This window comes from Lepisosteus oculatus, chromosome 19 (assembly GCF_040954835.1).
Source record: "Lepisosteus oculatus isolate fLepOcu1 chromosome 19, fLepOcu1.hap2, whole genome shotgun sequence".
NCBI lineage: Eukaryota > Metazoa > Chordata > Actinopteri > Semionotiformes > Lepisosteidae > Lepisosteus > Lepisosteus oculatus.
Window position 1 is genome coordinate 13,954,803 of NC_090714.1, and position 14,381 is coordinate 13,969,183.

Consider the following 14,381-nt stretch of genomic DNA (forward strand, 5'->3'; position numbering starts at 1 on the left):
AGGCCAAACTTGAAGCCCAACGTTTTAATCTTTAAAGATGTATTGGATTTCTCTTGTAGCTTAAGCTTACTTTGCAGGTGAAGTTCGTTCTTTATGTCTCGCTGCTTGCTTGCACAAAACCCTTGAATTTGTGTTTTAGTCTGAAGCGCCAAAGTGTATGTCTCATGAGATTTCGGTGCAATGTAACTCGAAATTAACAGTACTGAATGTTGTTTCTTACAGCGGTGAAAGCTTGGCGGCAGGATTACTTAACAAAACTGAAGAATAAAGAGGAGGAAAAAGACATGAAGGGGAACAAAAACGTTTTCAGAAGTGGTTTTGTAAGAAATGTTACTGAAGTATGTAAAGTGCAGGAACAGCAGTAGTCCACAGAAGTACAACGTCTGACAGTATTTTAAACTACAATTAACCATCAAATTAATACAACTCTCAACTTCTGATCAGCTAATGTCTTGGTTTATTTGGATGCATGTACTGTAATTAAAACAATAACTGTACAGCAGCAAAACCTACACTGAAGTACTACCATGAAACATTAAATACAGATTTATCTAATACCCCCAACAGCTGTTGACTTCCCTTTCTATTAAAAAAAATAGTCCTCAGGTTACCTTTTAGCACAGCATTCACTCTTGAGAGCTTCTGTTTCTGTTTCTCTGCACTCTCTGCACTGTAGTAAAGCTACAGCAGCAAATATTGGGGAGAGAATTCCATTTGTGACTGCATATGTACAGCAGTGAGGAATGTCAACACCCCATGAGTCCAGACTACATCCTCATAAGCCCACTCTCTCACGCTGGGCTCTCTCCTCCCAGTCAGTTCCTTGCTGCAAAGGCTACCTCTCTCAACAACACTGCAGAAACAGCTGGATTACAAGCCTCCTACCTATAAATCCATTCTCATGAAAATAGAATTGCTTCTTCTGACTGCTTGGTTTGTATGTACAGCATCTATGTATGTGATGTTCATACAATGTAGTTGTAACCATTGGCATATTAAGGGTCAAGACTGACGTTGTCAAGACGACTTGCAGACTTCATTTATTTCAAACTATTTGAAATGACAAACAAATGCTAAATTGAACTTGTTTTAATTAATAGGTCTTGACTTTCTTTGCTCTTACATATTTCTATTAGGGAACATTTTATTCATATGGTATTAGTGCTAGATGCAACTTTAATACTGGGGTCAGGCAAAGAACCCAATTTGTTAAGCTATTAGTCACAATCACCTGCTTTAAAAAGATATGGATCTTAATGAATGGTCTCCTGCTTCTAAAGGTCTATAACTACCTTAAAGAATACTGTTACTAAAGCTGGCCTAAATCTACTATACCTACAATATACTGTACCCAACATCACCTTAGCTCATTTCTCTTCTCTCTTACCAATTTAAGAACCATGAAGAAAAAAAGTGTTAATGATAATCCATGCACTCAGCAGCAGAGTTGGTCAACATGAAAGGAGCGGACTGGGAAACCGAGTGTGATTATGCTTATCTTTGAGACAAAGCAACTGGGAAAGTAACTTTCTTTGCGTGTAACATTATGTGAAATGGATATATATCACTCTGGCTAATTAGATTCACTATTTTTCAGTAGTTCATAGAAACTTTTACTTGAATGAATGATCTTCAGACTTCCAGAAAACAGGAAGCTTACACTATAAATACATAAACCTGGGTCTGGGCCATTAAGAGAGCAAAAATATTTGACAAATCAGAAGTTAATTACAAGATTATTTCTTCCAAGACTTTCTTCTGTGCTCTCAATTTCATTATTGTCCACTGAACACCCAAAGTCAAAACAAACGTCAAACTATTTACTGAGACTATATCTCTATGTTTAACTTTTAGTTCATTCATGGCACACAAAATGCACAAAGTATGCAATACAAATTGCAAATCATATAACATTTATGGGTTAATTCTTACAACGCTCTATGATGAAACTAACCATCTGTTTCAAAGGTGAAGTGTCACTGTGATTTGTGTCATCCAGCCCTGCTTCCCTAAAGCAGTAAAGGTATTTGCTCCAGAGAGATCTGATTTTCAAGAGATGCCGTTTCAATTTTAAGAGCTTTTAGAAGCTTGAAATATGTTCTTTTCCTCAAACTCAATGTTGTCCAGATCAGCACTTTCCGAATCATACTGTATATTTTCTAATTTGCTAACCAAAGACTACTGCTTTTAGTGGTATTAAAATAAAATTCGAGGAACACGACAGCAATATTATGGAGATATATAAGCTGATAACAGTAACTTTCTTACAAAAGAAGCCTGGTCTACTGATTTCTGTAAAACTGACGATGTAAAAAAACGGTATCAGTTTAGTGCAACAAAAGCTTCAAATGGAAATACATTATCTCAAACTGCAATGATAACCTATTATTTGAAGCTACTATTCTCTTTAGCTGCTATTACACAGTAGGCTAACCCTTTGGACAAAAAGATTACTGCCAAAGATCAGATTATTTCATTTTTTTCTGCATGCTGAACACTAAAGGAAATTACAGTACATATTGGATTATGTCAGATCTTGCAGAAACAGAGATACCCATAAGGAATCTATGATAAAATGGTAATGAAAGTCAAGTAATGACTAAATTTGTGTTGCTAAGATTATTTTTCATTAACATTTTAACACAGCTATTTGGTGGAACAAATTTTCAATGGGAAACCAAAATAAAAAATAAATAAATCCAAATTCTTTTTTATACCATTACAGGTAAAAAAAAGAAAAAAAAAGAAAAAAAGACAGGATAAAACATTTGTAAAGCATGCTCACATAAAACCATTTTTTTTCATTCTTTTAACTTAAAATGTAAAGACAAAGCTATGCACTTCTGCACTCAGTGTTACTTAAGCATAAACTTTAGAGATGTAAGGAAGGCTTTCATGTCTCTGTGCTCAAAATTAGGTGTGCTGCTTCTGAAATACGTGACACTATCTCAGAAAAGTTACATGTTTTATTTATATGAAGCTGGACATCCCCATCAATACCATGAAAAAAAAAGAAACAAACGTGACTTAATTTAAGCATTTCAGAATTTTGTGCAACAGCATTCTGCAAGTGCTTTCAGCCACTAATTATAGAAAGCCAGAGTCAGATCACCACACACTCCCAGTATTTTCATGACTACCAAGGATGATACGTCACTCTCAGCCACGATCAAAAGATCCTCAGACATTTTGTACTTACAAATTATAACCCCCCCCCCCGGCTCAGCTTAATCTTGTCATGCTGTCACATTTGACTGGCCATGTGAAATGACCTAAAACTGTTCGCACAAGGTGGGCAAGCTGTCAGAACGATAATGGCAGGCAGACTGAGAGAAGGCTGCTACTGTTTTCTCTGGCTCAGAAGAAAGGCAGGGAGGAGAGGCTGCCACTGGGGAAGAGCGCAGCTAATCCACGTGTTTACAGATCTTATTAAACTGATTCCAAGGTGTGATGATCGTCTCTCTTTTGTTTCTCTTTTAACTGCAGCCACCAGCTGAAGAAAAAAAAACAGCAGTGATGCAGTTCTTTATGAGGAACATGTTTATATAAAAATACAGCATGCTTCATTCTAGAATTAATTCTCCTTTATTCTTTTTCAGAATGTGACAAAGTGAACTGATTTCCATTGATTTCCTGTGCTTTGTGCACCTACAGACAGTTGAAGGAAAGCCTCTTATATACAGAAACATGGCTCATAGGCACCCGTCATCTGAAACAATGTTATTCACAAATCTGGTAAGTCTGATAAATATTGTTTTATTATATTAGATGTGACAGCCATCTATGAAACCATGGATTCCTTTTTATTCTTTTGTCTGAAACTCAATTACTGCACCCAGAATCCTTTCTACATTTGTTAGAATGAATAAAAAGCACAGTATAAAATTCCTGAAATGGGACACAGTAAACTGAATATTGGTTCAGTTAAGAACTGCTACACCTCTTTTATACAGGAAACAGTGTTGTGAAATTTCAGCTTACCCTTTGTCTCTTTCTACCCTCACAAAACAATATAACTACCACCAAAGTATCCATGGCCTGTGCCCTGTTAAACACACCTGATATCTCCAAGAGGCATGAAGGACATTTTCTTTGACTGGGGACTATAAATGTCTGCCTATCTTTACTTACTTCAAATACTTCAAATTGTGTGGCACACTACAATATGAATCAGATGTTAAAGAGTTGGTGGTGAAATATCACAAGATAAGTTATTTTTTCTATATTAGAAAAAACTCAAATTAAAAAAAATGGCATCAAGAACAACAAACATCCCTTCCCTTAACTCAGAGGATAAAAGCCCACAATTGCCTCAGCTGTCTGTGACTTAACCCAGCTTTCTCATTCTGTGCTCTCAGAATGCATGATTGGCAGGAAGGAGCTGGTCCCACAAGGTCATGTGATAAACCAGACTAGGTTATCTGCACTTCTGGGCCTAACAAAGGTGGCTGTGGGTTTTGGACTTGATAAGAACCAATCAGAAAATAGGATGCTGCCTGTCAAGTATCTCATTTACATATTTACTTGCTCACTCTGATTAAGAAGCTAATCCGCAGCAGATTAGGTTATGAAGTGCTATTCACTGTACTGTCTGCTTTTTTTAACTTCACTGCCCATCCTGGTCTTCTTTATTTGACCTACGTTATCTCTGTTTACAGGGACAGTTTTAATTAGTTTGCATTAAGTCTATTCAGAGATCAAACTATGAATGTGTAAACGGTACTGTCTCGAAGCCCGAACAGGTGACTCCAAGGTTACAAATGGTGGGAAACATAGCAAATATTGCAGTTATACGAGTGTAAAGAATGATAAACAGTCGAGCCAACAGTTCTTTTGGAAACCTAAGGGAAAATGTATAATTAAATTGCAGAAAAAGCAAATAGGATTAAGTATGTAATATGAGCTAGGAAATGCACTTTAAAGCCTCATAGTATACAATAAAATTATTTAAGAAGTTTGCACACAAAAATTTGTTTTGTAAGTAGTCTGAATATGAGATACTCCACACCATTTAATTCTTAAAATTCTACATCACCATGGTAAAGGGAATGCAGCTTGACATTAATGTTATTTCACAAGACAAACATTTCTGAAAGTGAATTCATACATGTGAAATTAATTTCTGCTTGCCATGCTACAAAAAAGGCGAGAAGAAGGTTTTCCGACATGTATTTGAAAAAATTATTATTTTTTTAGATAAAGCTTTGCTATGCATTTTTAGTCAACCATCACCGTGGCCTTTAACCGTGTTTCTCCCCTGCTAGTTAGGCAATACAACAGGGCATCAATTTCAAGAAAACAAATATGCTGTTAAAGAACTGAAATATTGTCATGTCTTCTATTGAGCAGCTCAAATAAGCCTGTATTAAAACAATGTAATACTCTCAAAACAGTGAGACATTAACCATATTGCCTACATGTAAGCTGCATAGACTTTTTGTGAATCAAAAGAAAGATGAGATCAATAATGGCCAGCATCCATTTCCTTGAGTTGCATTACGTTATAAAGTCTTGATTCAAAACAGTTTAAGAAATCAGTAACAAATATCAGATGGCAACTTTAAATCTCCTTTTGCGTTCTTCAGTGTTACCCAAAAAGAAAAATTAATGAATGCCGCTTGCTGGGAAAGTAGGATTTTACTGCAAGTGGCCCAGAGTGAAAAGGTCATCTCCCTTCCAGGAAACCTCCGATTCTGCTAGCCTGGTGGAAATCACCTGATGTACAGGACTCAGTTTTCCTCACCTGTATCACCTTCTAGATCCCAGCAGGCAGAATCACACCTGACTCAACAATCTTAAGAAGCGCGTGTGGGGTTTAGGACTTGTTCGAACATGGAGTGGTACCCTTTTCATTCCCTTTGCCGGGACATAATGACATTAGATATTCACAGCACTACATTTCTAATACCAGCTCCCTTGCCCTCCAGTGCTGTGCTGCAGTTTACAGACGATGCCCTTTTCTTTTCCTCCTGGCATTTGCACAGGTCTTCTGAGGGTTCAGAAAATCAATTTCTCTAAAGCCAGATATTTGGGGTTAAACTGCCCTAACACACAAGGGATCAGCTGAGGTTTAATACAAAAACGGGTTTGGAAATGGCTGAACCTTAGGGACTGCCTTCCATGCCCCCTCCCCACAAACTATATTATTTATTTCCACCTCTTTCATATATTATTAAGAACTCATGAAAGTGGAGCAATGATGTGCTGATGTACTTTATAGTTATATAAAAAGCAAAGAAAATGTCTTGAGAGGTTTGATGCTAAGCAGTTGTGCAGACTTTAATTCAGAAAGAAAGCTACTATTCCTTCAGACAGAATTTAAAAGAACCTCTGTAAACATGTCCTAGTTATTGTACTATTATTAGTAGTGGTATTAGAAACTGTAGCAGTCAGACTAGTAGCAGTACTGTTCATTTAGTGCTATTACATCAACTATAGTTTACATGTATTTTTCCAGCACAATGTATCATTATGTATTTGGCTGAAACTTTTATCTAAAGCAAATTATCTCAGAATCGACCTCTATAGGGTCTCGCTAAAGCTTTGGGAATTATCACTGAAACATTATCTCATTCCCTCAGTTCATTCAATTTGGTTCAATCATAAAACATTCTGACGACTTCTTTGTCAAAGCCTTTTCTTAAAAGAGTTAAATTTCCATGGCAGGAACAAGCATGAAGTAAATCTTGCGACCTGCCAATTAGCACAAGTTGCTCTTCGTGAACTTTCCAAATCTGCTCTAGTCATTCTGAGCTCTTCAACAAAGGGTTAGAAATTCATAGCCCTTTAATGTCTGTAGTTTGATTATTCTAGTATTGTTGAAGCTACTGATGTATAGACAGGTATGTAGCTACCGCTCAGTTTGCTCATTGTTAAAACTCACAAATGAAAAACAAATGCTTTTTCTACAGTATCTGCCCACTATGTGGAGGATTCAGTCTGGAGCACTGAGGTAAAACCGTTTTAAGGCAATCGATAAATGAAATGACATTGATGCATGAAAATACCGTACTTCAAAATTAATAAATTAAAACCCTAAGACTTTTTGGAGTAAAGTAGAAAAACACGTAGTAAGTGATAGCAACCCCTTAAAGCCAAAAAAAAAATGAGTATGTTTTAAAGGTAGGGAAGAGGGAAGAACGTATTTGTTTGAAAATATGGCAATATGAGAATTTCCCAGCACCAAAGATTATTTTTTAACAGGAAATAAGCTGCTTGATTGTTTCAATATAATAGGAGTTGTGCCTCTCTGGAACTGCCAGATGGATGAGAGAAGAAATGGAGTGTGAATGTGCACTACCTAGCAGATCTTGATTCTCACAATGCATGCTCCAAACAGCTTTGACTGGAAAAGGCACAAAAAAAACCCAAATAAAATTAACATGTTTGTCGAGGGCCATAAATAATAACACGGCTGTCTACAGCTGAGTCAGAAAGCCCTCGATATTGAGTGCTCTAAAGACAAAAAAAAGAAAATGTAGGCTCCCTCGTGGATGCATCACAAAAATATCAGCGATTTTTTATTTATTTATTTTTTTACCTGAAGAGGAGTTACAAGAAATTTCATCTGCTGCAACGAAGACGAATTGATTTCTGCAAGAGAAGATAAAATTCACAATACCGCTTGCTGACTGGGCACTGCACTGTGTGCCGACTGAGTGCATGTGAGAAGATGGGGAGAGGGGAGGGTGTCAGTTAATGGATGTAACTCGAGCAAAGGAACTCAAGTCTTACTGCAGCCTCATAACAATACGAGGCCACAAAGCACTATGGATCAAAAACATGCTGGGTCTGTTTGCATGGAGAAAGAAAAAAATAATCAAATATAATGGTAAAAAGAAAGAAAGAGCTGTGCACATTACACACGGTTAAACCTGTGTTTTACTTGTGACTCACTTATACAATTTCTATGCTGCTTTAAAACCAACAATCTGAAATCCTACAAATACACATCTATGGCACAGAACAAAAGACTGTTTAATGCACACATGCATTTTACAGCGCAAACTATGATAAAAAGGCTATGTGCACAAAGGAATCCATGCATCTTAAAAGAGTGCATGCTTATTGCTTATTCAAATAAGAAAAAAAAACAGCCTTGAGATCCACTGACCTACGGTTGAATGATTAATAATGGGAGGGTCTTCACAAGTTACTGACAGACTCCACTAAACATTTTGTCATGTCTGATACTCGGAACAACACAAACCTTAGCCAAATGACACATGCACTTTTTCAGTGTTTGAAACTCACAATATAGTAATACAGTAAAGTATGATTGTACATATGTGGTTAGTTTTCATAGATGTGTCTATGAACAGTGCTAAAATCTTATTATGTACAGTAACATTAAAAATATGTTCAGACATAACATTTGCATTCCGTTTTTTTTAAAGCAAAAATAGGTTGTTTTATCTGTCTGGTCAAAACAAAAAATACCAACATATCTAATAAAAATACTGATATTAAGAGCACTTTTTGTCTTATTTAATTGTATTGAAAATATTTTAATTTATAAAGCTGCATGACTTTCACATTAACAGGTGAGACTGCAACCAGGCGCAAGGTTTTTAAAGCTATGATTTATGCACAGCCCGTTGCTCACACTGAGTGACTTAAATGATTGCTATATGGTACAGTATTTGAACTATGTTTTAGGACCCTTTTGAACATCACTTAGTACCTCTGGGATCCTACATGAGTAGTAGTGCACAGTTAATGCACATGGGATCTTAGAGTTTTCATTGAAAGCTCTTTTATTTCCATAGCTGCTCAATGAAATATTTAGTTTTAAAAGTTTCATAGAAAAGCATGTGCCTGAGTCTCCATTCGACTGGATTAGATAAGGATTCAAGATTCTTAAAATGCCAACACTGTCAAAAACGGAAAATTGCAATATCTACGATGCAGAACAGTTTACAAAATAAAAACACATACTAATCTCACAAACAGGCAAAAACTGAATCTGTGAAAGGGTTGATATTGGTATTGTCTTCAATAACAATGAGTATGTTCCTGTTTTTTCCAACTGCTGTAAAATTGTCTCTGTAGAAATGTTCATTTTAGCATGCATAATAGTGAGGATTAAACATAATTATCATAGCGAACATAGATTAAACAGATGAAAAAACATGTTTGACCATCAACTTATTGATTATGAAAACTAATAATGAGACACTTTCATGCATGAAGGTTACGATTTTAAGCTACAGTAAATACTGTAGCAATAACATACAACTGGTGTGGCTCAGTCGACTACTTGAAAGAACATCTGCAATCACCATAATACAATGGTTTGGCATTACCTCCTGGCAGGTGAGTCAACAATATTTGAAAAAAACGTCTGATTGAAAAACAAGAAGCTATGGCTTTTGGCCATTAGACAATAAAGGAAATACCAGCTGTGTTTTTTTTTTTCCCCCGGGTAATTCAGTTAATGCATTCCTAGAAAGCATCACTCTCTTTTTATTGCCTGTCCGTGCTGTTTCAGTTTTGAATCATTTATAATCTCACCGTGAGTAAGGCAGGAATTTAAATGATGTCATTGTAAATAAGAGTTTAACTATGTGGCGTACTGAAAGTTGACCCTCTACTGAAAACAAATGTACTAAAGCACATGAGAGTTTTGTGTCCATTCTTTTTTTCAATGGCAGTGTTGCTTTCCTAGATTCCAGATTTCTGATTCAGACACTGTCAGGTCAAATACTGAACAAATAACGACTAATGTATCTCATGGAGATCACAGTTCCGGTTCTTTTGTTTTCTGAGGAGAAGTGTAGTAGTGGCCAGCTTTTCTCTGAGACATGCATTCACATGCATTCACAGAACATCCCCAAAACTACAGAATACTGTATATACTGTACATAGGCCAAAAGGCACAATGTGCATATAAGAACAACTTTCAGTTGACATCACAGTATAATCAGTCTTGCTTTGTTTTAAGAACTTAATATTTAAGTCTAAAGACATTCTGCGGTGGGCCAGTCTAGATTTAAGAACCTTTTGCTTGTCGATTAAAACAATCGGTAAAAATGGAGCTGTAATTCTTAATTTATATATTCTGCTGTGAGAGAAGTAGCCTGTAGTGCATAAAGAAGAAAACTAATTACTGCATAAATCTTCTGTACAATTCACAACTCTGCTCAACAGTTTCTTTTATTCTGAGATATACAGTATATGTGATCACTGAATTATAAGGTTATTCAATTTACCTCTTTTTCAGTCAGTCGGGGGCATTAAGGCATTTTCACAGTGTCTCGATAGGCACATTTGCCAAATTAAGCAAAATTATTAATATTTTTATACAGGTCAGCAAGATTCACTTGACATTTGTAATTTACATGAAGTGTTATGAATCTAAAGATTTTAATCCAACCCTGATGCTTGCAAAGTTTTCACCTAATTTTAGCACAGCTCATAAATGCAATCTCTAAACTAACAAGTCTCTGAACACTCCCTCTCAAACCATTTCTGCCATTATAATCTATAAAGAGCCTTTTCAGTTGAATTAAACAATTTTAGGGAGCAATCAGGTCAGAGTAAAAACAAAGAAAGGAGATGTTGAAAACAAGGAAGTGTCTTTCCAATAAAGTCTGAAGGCAGAACAAATTTCAGCACCCCAATTTCACAACTGTAATAGTGATTTTAAAACTACCAAACAGCAGAACGAAAACCACAGAAACAGCTACTGACATGACATTCATAATACCAGGAAGTTATAAGACACATAGAAAGGTAAATGTAATAAAAATGATTAAGTTTCTAGGAAATAAAAAGACCTTAGTGTGTTTCTGACTGACAGTTCACAGGGTACCCAAACCATAACTTACCTGATCTCTACTGTCCAGCTCAGAGGACAACCAGAATCCACACACAGTACATCTCTCACAAACAGAAACCTTACAGATTATTAGGACAAGTCTGCAACTCAAGGGGAAGATCAGATCTAAACTTTACAGTCCATTAAGTCTGCCTGTCATCAGGGATCTGAACTTGACGCCACTTTCTTGGAACTAATTTCCTTTTTACGGACTGCATTATAGTTTTGCTTACAGGAACCATTACCTAAATTGTACTTTTGATAAAGCTCCTGACTTAATTAAATCCAGAAAATTTCAATTAAAGCATTTTATAGACCATCAAAGATGCTGTCATCTCATTTTCAGACACTTTACATATTAGATTGCAAACTGGACTAAAACAGCATGCCAGATATTGAAACTAGTGCAGGTTCTTGAACTATAATGGTCACTGTTCAAACTGCAATTTTCATGCAGACATTTGTGTTGTCCAGACTTAAACACAGAGAAACACTTCTGAAATTCTCCTGCTTGAATAGACTGCACTAGTGTGCCATTGGTCAAGCAAATAAATCTGCAAGTTTAACAGCAGGAAAAAGTGATTAAACTGCAACTTCCTCTGCCCAAAACTCAATTGTTCCTTCCTGAGCTACAGAGGGTGTCTCACAAGCTCCTAGTTTTGCTAGGTATTAAGAAAAAACATGACAGAAAATAAATAAAATGATATCCCTGAAAAATGAGCACCAACATTACAGCTCAGTACATGAAAGTCCTACTAGTTAAATGCAGCTCCCACCAGTAATGCACAAAAACAATACTAATACAACCAAAAAAATCACAACGGACAAATTAATTACAATACTTGGAAGTCAAAGAAATGAATAGCACTTCAAAAGAAGTACACATTTTTGATTGATAGCTACACTAACAGCACCTTTTTACACTTGGAAACTACAAAACTACAATGAACATAATAATGGTGTTCTACAATTCTCTATCTTGTTCTTGTAAAAAAAGTAAATGATAACTGTATACTTAAAGTCCCTATATTGGAAAAATGTAGTAGATACAATAGTGAAAAAACTGCGATCACAGTTACAGTTAATGAGCCTCTGCTTTGAAGGAAATCTTATCCATTAACTGCTGGAACCACAGATCTCCCAGTGAAAATCTACACCACTGCACTTTTATTAGGTGGGTCAAATACAAATGTTTGCTAACACCGCCATAATTCCTCAAAAACTTGCATGCAAGACACTGATGTGGCATGCAAGATTACAGCCAATGAAATCCAAGGATCTATTACAGTCTTGCATGCACAGAAAAAAAAAAGAAAAAAAATCAAAAGCAGTAATACACCTTTTTTAGGTTTACTAATCTCGCATACAGAAATATACCGTATCAGCAGCTGCCCATGCAAGATGAGAACTGACCAGCAAGACGTTTACTCTTGCATGCAATGTGGGAGCTAAGTGTCAGGCTTTTGAATCTTGCATGCAACACCAAAGCCAATCTTCAGACTTTCTGACCTTACATGGCACTGTACACAACCCAATAACTGACCTTGAAGGCTTCCTTATTTTTAAATTAAAACCACTACCTCCTTTTTCCCATTTCTTGAAAGGAAAAAAATTCCAACAGCAAGTAAATAAAACCAATCAACGTGAATATAGATACAAATTCTTAGGATTTCCATATGTGGAACAGCACTTTGTACATGAGACCTAAAAAAATTGTATCCATACAATAGAGTCATTGGAATAAAATTAAATTCAGTTGTATTAGATACAAAAAATAATGTAATTTAATTCATTTTATATCTAATAAACAACATATGACTGTGTAACTCATAACGAAACAGGAATAATATTCTTGTACGTTTACTTAACATCTGATCACTAAGCAACCTTTTAGCCTGTGTCATATTATTTTTTCTAAAACAAAGGGATAAGGAGAACCGTTCCTGCCATGTTCTAACTTGTGTATTCACTATCATCAAAAGCAGAAACGTGAGTCAAGTCAGCAAGTAGAAGGAGGAGAATAAAGTCCGGTAGACACAGATTTCAGCAATGCGATCACAGGAATTAAGAGAAGACAAGAGGTGGAACCAGAAATAGGAGCTGGTAATCAGAGTCAGGCTCTCATTGGACCTAATACTTTGGGAAGTGCTCCGATATGTTTAGAAACACCTGAGATTGGCTGGCTTATCTTCCATGCAAGATTGTACCAAACCCTATGATTTCATTGGCTGCAAACTCCTGCATGCAAGGCTTGTCTGACTTACAGCAGTGCTGGCCCCTCATACACAAGTGTATATGCGTGTTCGAACCACTCCTCCAAAGTGATGACATTGACACCATTTAGACAACACAAAAATGATTACAAGTTCAACTTAAAGGCTGCCCATATGCAAAACCTGCTTTAAATATGTATAATACTGTACTTTTTTTTATTAGCCAGTGCAATTGGAATGTCAGTATGTTCTGGGTAATTCTCAGCTGGGCAATGCAATGGGGGCAATAAAATATTTTTTACATTGCTCTGCATGGTATTAACACCCTTATTTATCCTCATACCCTTTGTGTAGTTATAGAACTATTAAGTCTATCACTGTTAATTAGCCAGTTACAGCTGTTATACTATTCAGCGGCTGTATATTAGTCAATTACTGTATATTTGCTGCATCATCTTAATTGACCTCATCTGCCAATTATATCCCGATAGGGAACAGAGTTAGTGTAATGGCCTTTCAAGTACCCCACCCCCCCAAAAAAAACAAAACAACTGAAAGCAAAGAACCAGGATGGAATAAATGCAGGTGCACAAGAAGGTTGGTAAGCAGTCTGAAACAGAGTGAGAACAACCATAAGGACAAGCTGTGTGGGCTTGTGTGGAGTGGTCTGGAAACTGTGTCCCTGTCTCTGCTGGTGAGGTGCGTAGTGTGGACTAGTGACTTACCTGTCACTATAGGCAGCTGCAGTCGCGGTGGCTGGCTGGGCGTACCTGTAGGCAGCGTAACCACCCTGAAAAAAAGGCAAAGGACAAAGACGGGCTTGAGCAATGTCTTCCCTTCTGCTTTCTTTCTGAAACAATCCTTCAAAAAAGTCAGTTTTTCAACATTTCTGAGTCTTTACCTGATCACACTTTCTGAAAGGAAGGCAGAGGTATTACTCAGCTGCCTTTTCTCCTGTTCTGATATATATATGCTGCACAAAAAGCACAAAGACGTGGCTACATAATATTATGTATGTTTCTAAAATTAGGTAGGCGGTTATCTTAGCCACCATGGTTAAAACATGGCGAGTCTGCATGCTCGACCATCATGTGGTCAAGATTTTCAGTGGGCGTGTGCTTGCCCTAAGATGTCCTAGTCCTTGTTACCCTGGGCTCCTGGGATGAGCTCCGGGCTATTGAGATCATTGTCAGGAAAAGTGGCTTTCTGATAATTGATGGATATACTGGACACAAATCTCAATAGCATTTCTGAAAACGTTCAATTATTGAAGGCACGGCTTTTGAGGAATGAAAATGTCTTTCCTTCTTCTTCTTCTTCAGATGGTCGCATGGCTAAAAACTACCTGG

At 36.6% G+C, this 14,381-nt stretch overlaps 1 protein-coding gene across 24 annotated transcripts in view; it reads right to left on the reverse strand.

The window, feature by feature from the left end:
• Positions 1-14,381, reverse strand: part of rbfox1 (RNA binding fox-1 homolog 1) — a 644,474-nt gene that overhangs the window by 4,007 nt on the left and 626,086 nt on the right. For 19 of the 24 annotated variants that reach the window (XM_069181079.1, XM_069181084.1, XM_069181078.1 and 16 more), the window contains one exon: positions 13,758-13,822. In XM_069181079.1, coding sequence (XP_069037180.1) covers positions 13,758-13,822 — 65 coding nt within the window. Of the gene's footprint in view, positions 1-7,540; positions 7,594-13,083; positions 13,134-13,757; positions 13,823-14,381 lie in introns of all 24 variants that reach the window. The other 5 variants (XM_069181083.1, XM_069181076.1, XM_069181080.1 and 2 more) reach the window with 2 other exon arrangements.